Below are 2,365 nucleotides of genomic sequence, written 5' to 3' on the forward strand. Positions count from 1 at the left end.
TACAGCAACGGCAAAAGTGTGCACGCGATACACGAGTTTTCACCAAACGTGCCGCCTGGATATAAGATCTCGGAAAGACCGTCGCAGATCATTTATCTGCCGATCATCGTGCGGAGCGTTACGGATCTAACGATACGCGTGGTTGACCAGAACGGACGATTGCTTGATTTTCGAGGAGAAGAAATCACCGTCAGATTGCACGTGCGACGGCGGCTGCAACGATAACGTAAACGTGAGATACTTGTACTGAACGCATCGGAACATACGAGAAAAATAAACGTCATTACGACAAAAACATCGACGTTACAACAGTCATCCAATATCCCTATTATACCATTCGATAATAATCGATTATCTGGGTGTTCCAAGAAAAAAAAACTCGACACGTCAAACGTTGAATTTTTAAAATCTCTGGGATTTGCGGTGCGACAATGACTAGCATTTTAAACGTTGAGGACGAGCCGTTCTTTGACGATCGCATCGTCAAGATCGAGACTCACACATACAATCCGTTCGCCAACACGACGTTTGAACATAGCGACGAGATAAGAATACCTATACAACAGCAAGATTTGTACACGTTACCATCTGAAAGTTTTCTATACATTGAAGGAAAACTTACGATAAAAAAACCAGTTGCGGGGTGTGATGTGACATTGGGAAATAATTGTATTCCATTCATGTTCGATGAGATTCGATACGAGCTCGACGGTGTAGAAATTGATCGCAATAGAAACGTCGGAATAACCAGCGCCCTTAAGAACTATGTAACTATGTCATCCGACAGAATTATGATGGCGAGTAACGCCGGCTGGGAACCGTGGAATCATCCAAATGGATATTTTAATTTTTGCGTACAACTCAACATGTTACTGGGATTTTGCGAAAATTACAGACGCGTGGTAATTAACGCTCGTCACGAGTTGATCTTAATACGCGCGCGGAACGACAACAATTGTTTAGTTGGTGAACCGGCGAGAGAGCCTGAAATTGAATTATTCAAAGTACAGTGGCGAATGCCGCACATGCTGCTGAATGAGGTAAATAAACTGTCGATGCTGCGTGCTCTGGAAAGCGGGCGATACCTGAGCATGGCTTTTCGTTCGTGGGATCTGTATGAGTTTCCGCTATTACAACGCACAACCAAACATTCGTGGGCCATTAAGACCGCTACTCAGCTTGAAAAGCCGCGGTATATCATTTTCGCTCTGCAGGCTGGTCGGAAAAATGTCATGCTCGAAGACGCAAGCCGATTCGATCATTGCAAACTGACGAACGTCAAACTGTATCTAAACTCGGAATGTTATCCGTACGACGATATGAATCTGGATTTCGATAAAAACAGATGGTCGATTCTTTACGACGTGTACGTACGTTTCTGTAAAACCTATTACGGATATGATTATCTCGAGCCGAATCAAACTGTCGCAAAATTTCGGCATAAAGGTCCGTTCGTGATTATCGATTGTTCTCGACAAAATGAATCGGTCAAGAGCGCAACCGTGGACGTGCGCTTAGAGTTTGAATGCAAATAGAACGTGCCCGCGAGCACCACCGCGTACTGTCTCATCATACACGATCGCGTGGTTCAGTACAACCCGTTGACCAACGTTGTGCGCAAGATTACCTAAATGCGGCGCCACTTTTTCTTCAAAACAATTTCAAGACAATATATAAATCTACGATGCATTGATGTGGATCACAGTCTTCTCATTTATCGATAGACAAGACCTCGTTATGTCCATACCAACGTTCGTGGACCTGCAAGGTTTTTTAGTTCGAGGAAAGTTTATCGTTAAGGAGTTTGCCGCTCTCGGAGATGGATTTGAACTCTCCCACTACATTTTTCAAAATCCTGTCCCATGGCATCGACTCAATAACGCGGACAAACGCCAGGCATTGTGGTTGCTTACGTATCATCATGGATTACGATGGAACAGCGGAATAATTCCATACGGCATGGCTACAAAATTGATTACAACGGCGCTGACGAGGAACGAAACACCGCCCGTCGTATACGTCAAGGGACACGAGAAACGAGAATGGCTACAGAATTTCCTTCTGGACGACGCGAGAGAAGACATATACGTTGAAAATGTCGAGATACATTACGAAGATATAAGATCTTTAAATGACATGAACGTTACGCATACGTTACGTTGTACACAACATTCGAAAAATTGCGCTTTACAAAATGTATTTAAAGTATTCAATTGGTGGTCAGACAATAAAAAATAAATTTTTTTTTATCCCATTGTCTATTTTTTATACCCTCTAATATCCAATCATATTTCCTTATCTTGTTTTTTCCAAAAAAATTCTTTCTAACCTAGAGCTACAGGTAGGAAAAAATAATTCTAACAAT

At 42.5% G+C, this 2,365-nt stretch overlaps 1 protein-coding gene across 1 annotated transcript; it reads left to right on the forward strand.

The window, feature by feature from the left end:
* The first annotated feature begins 431 nt into the window (after positions 1-431).
* On the forward strand, positions 432-1,535 carry LOC118647077. The gene has a single exon (XM_036291282.1). The coding sequence runs from the start codon at positions 432-434 to the stop codon at positions 1,533-1,535; it is 1,104 nt and encodes a 367-aa protein (XP_036147175.1).
* The last annotated feature ends 830 nt before the right edge of the window (positions 1,536-2,365 follow it).

Source organism: Monomorium pharaonis, chromosome 1 (assembly GCF_013373865.1).
Source record: "Monomorium pharaonis isolate MP-MQ-018 chromosome 1, ASM1337386v2, whole genome shotgun sequence".
Taxonomy (NCBI): Eukaryota; Metazoa; Arthropoda; class Insecta; order Hymenoptera; family Formicidae; genus Monomorium; species Monomorium pharaonis.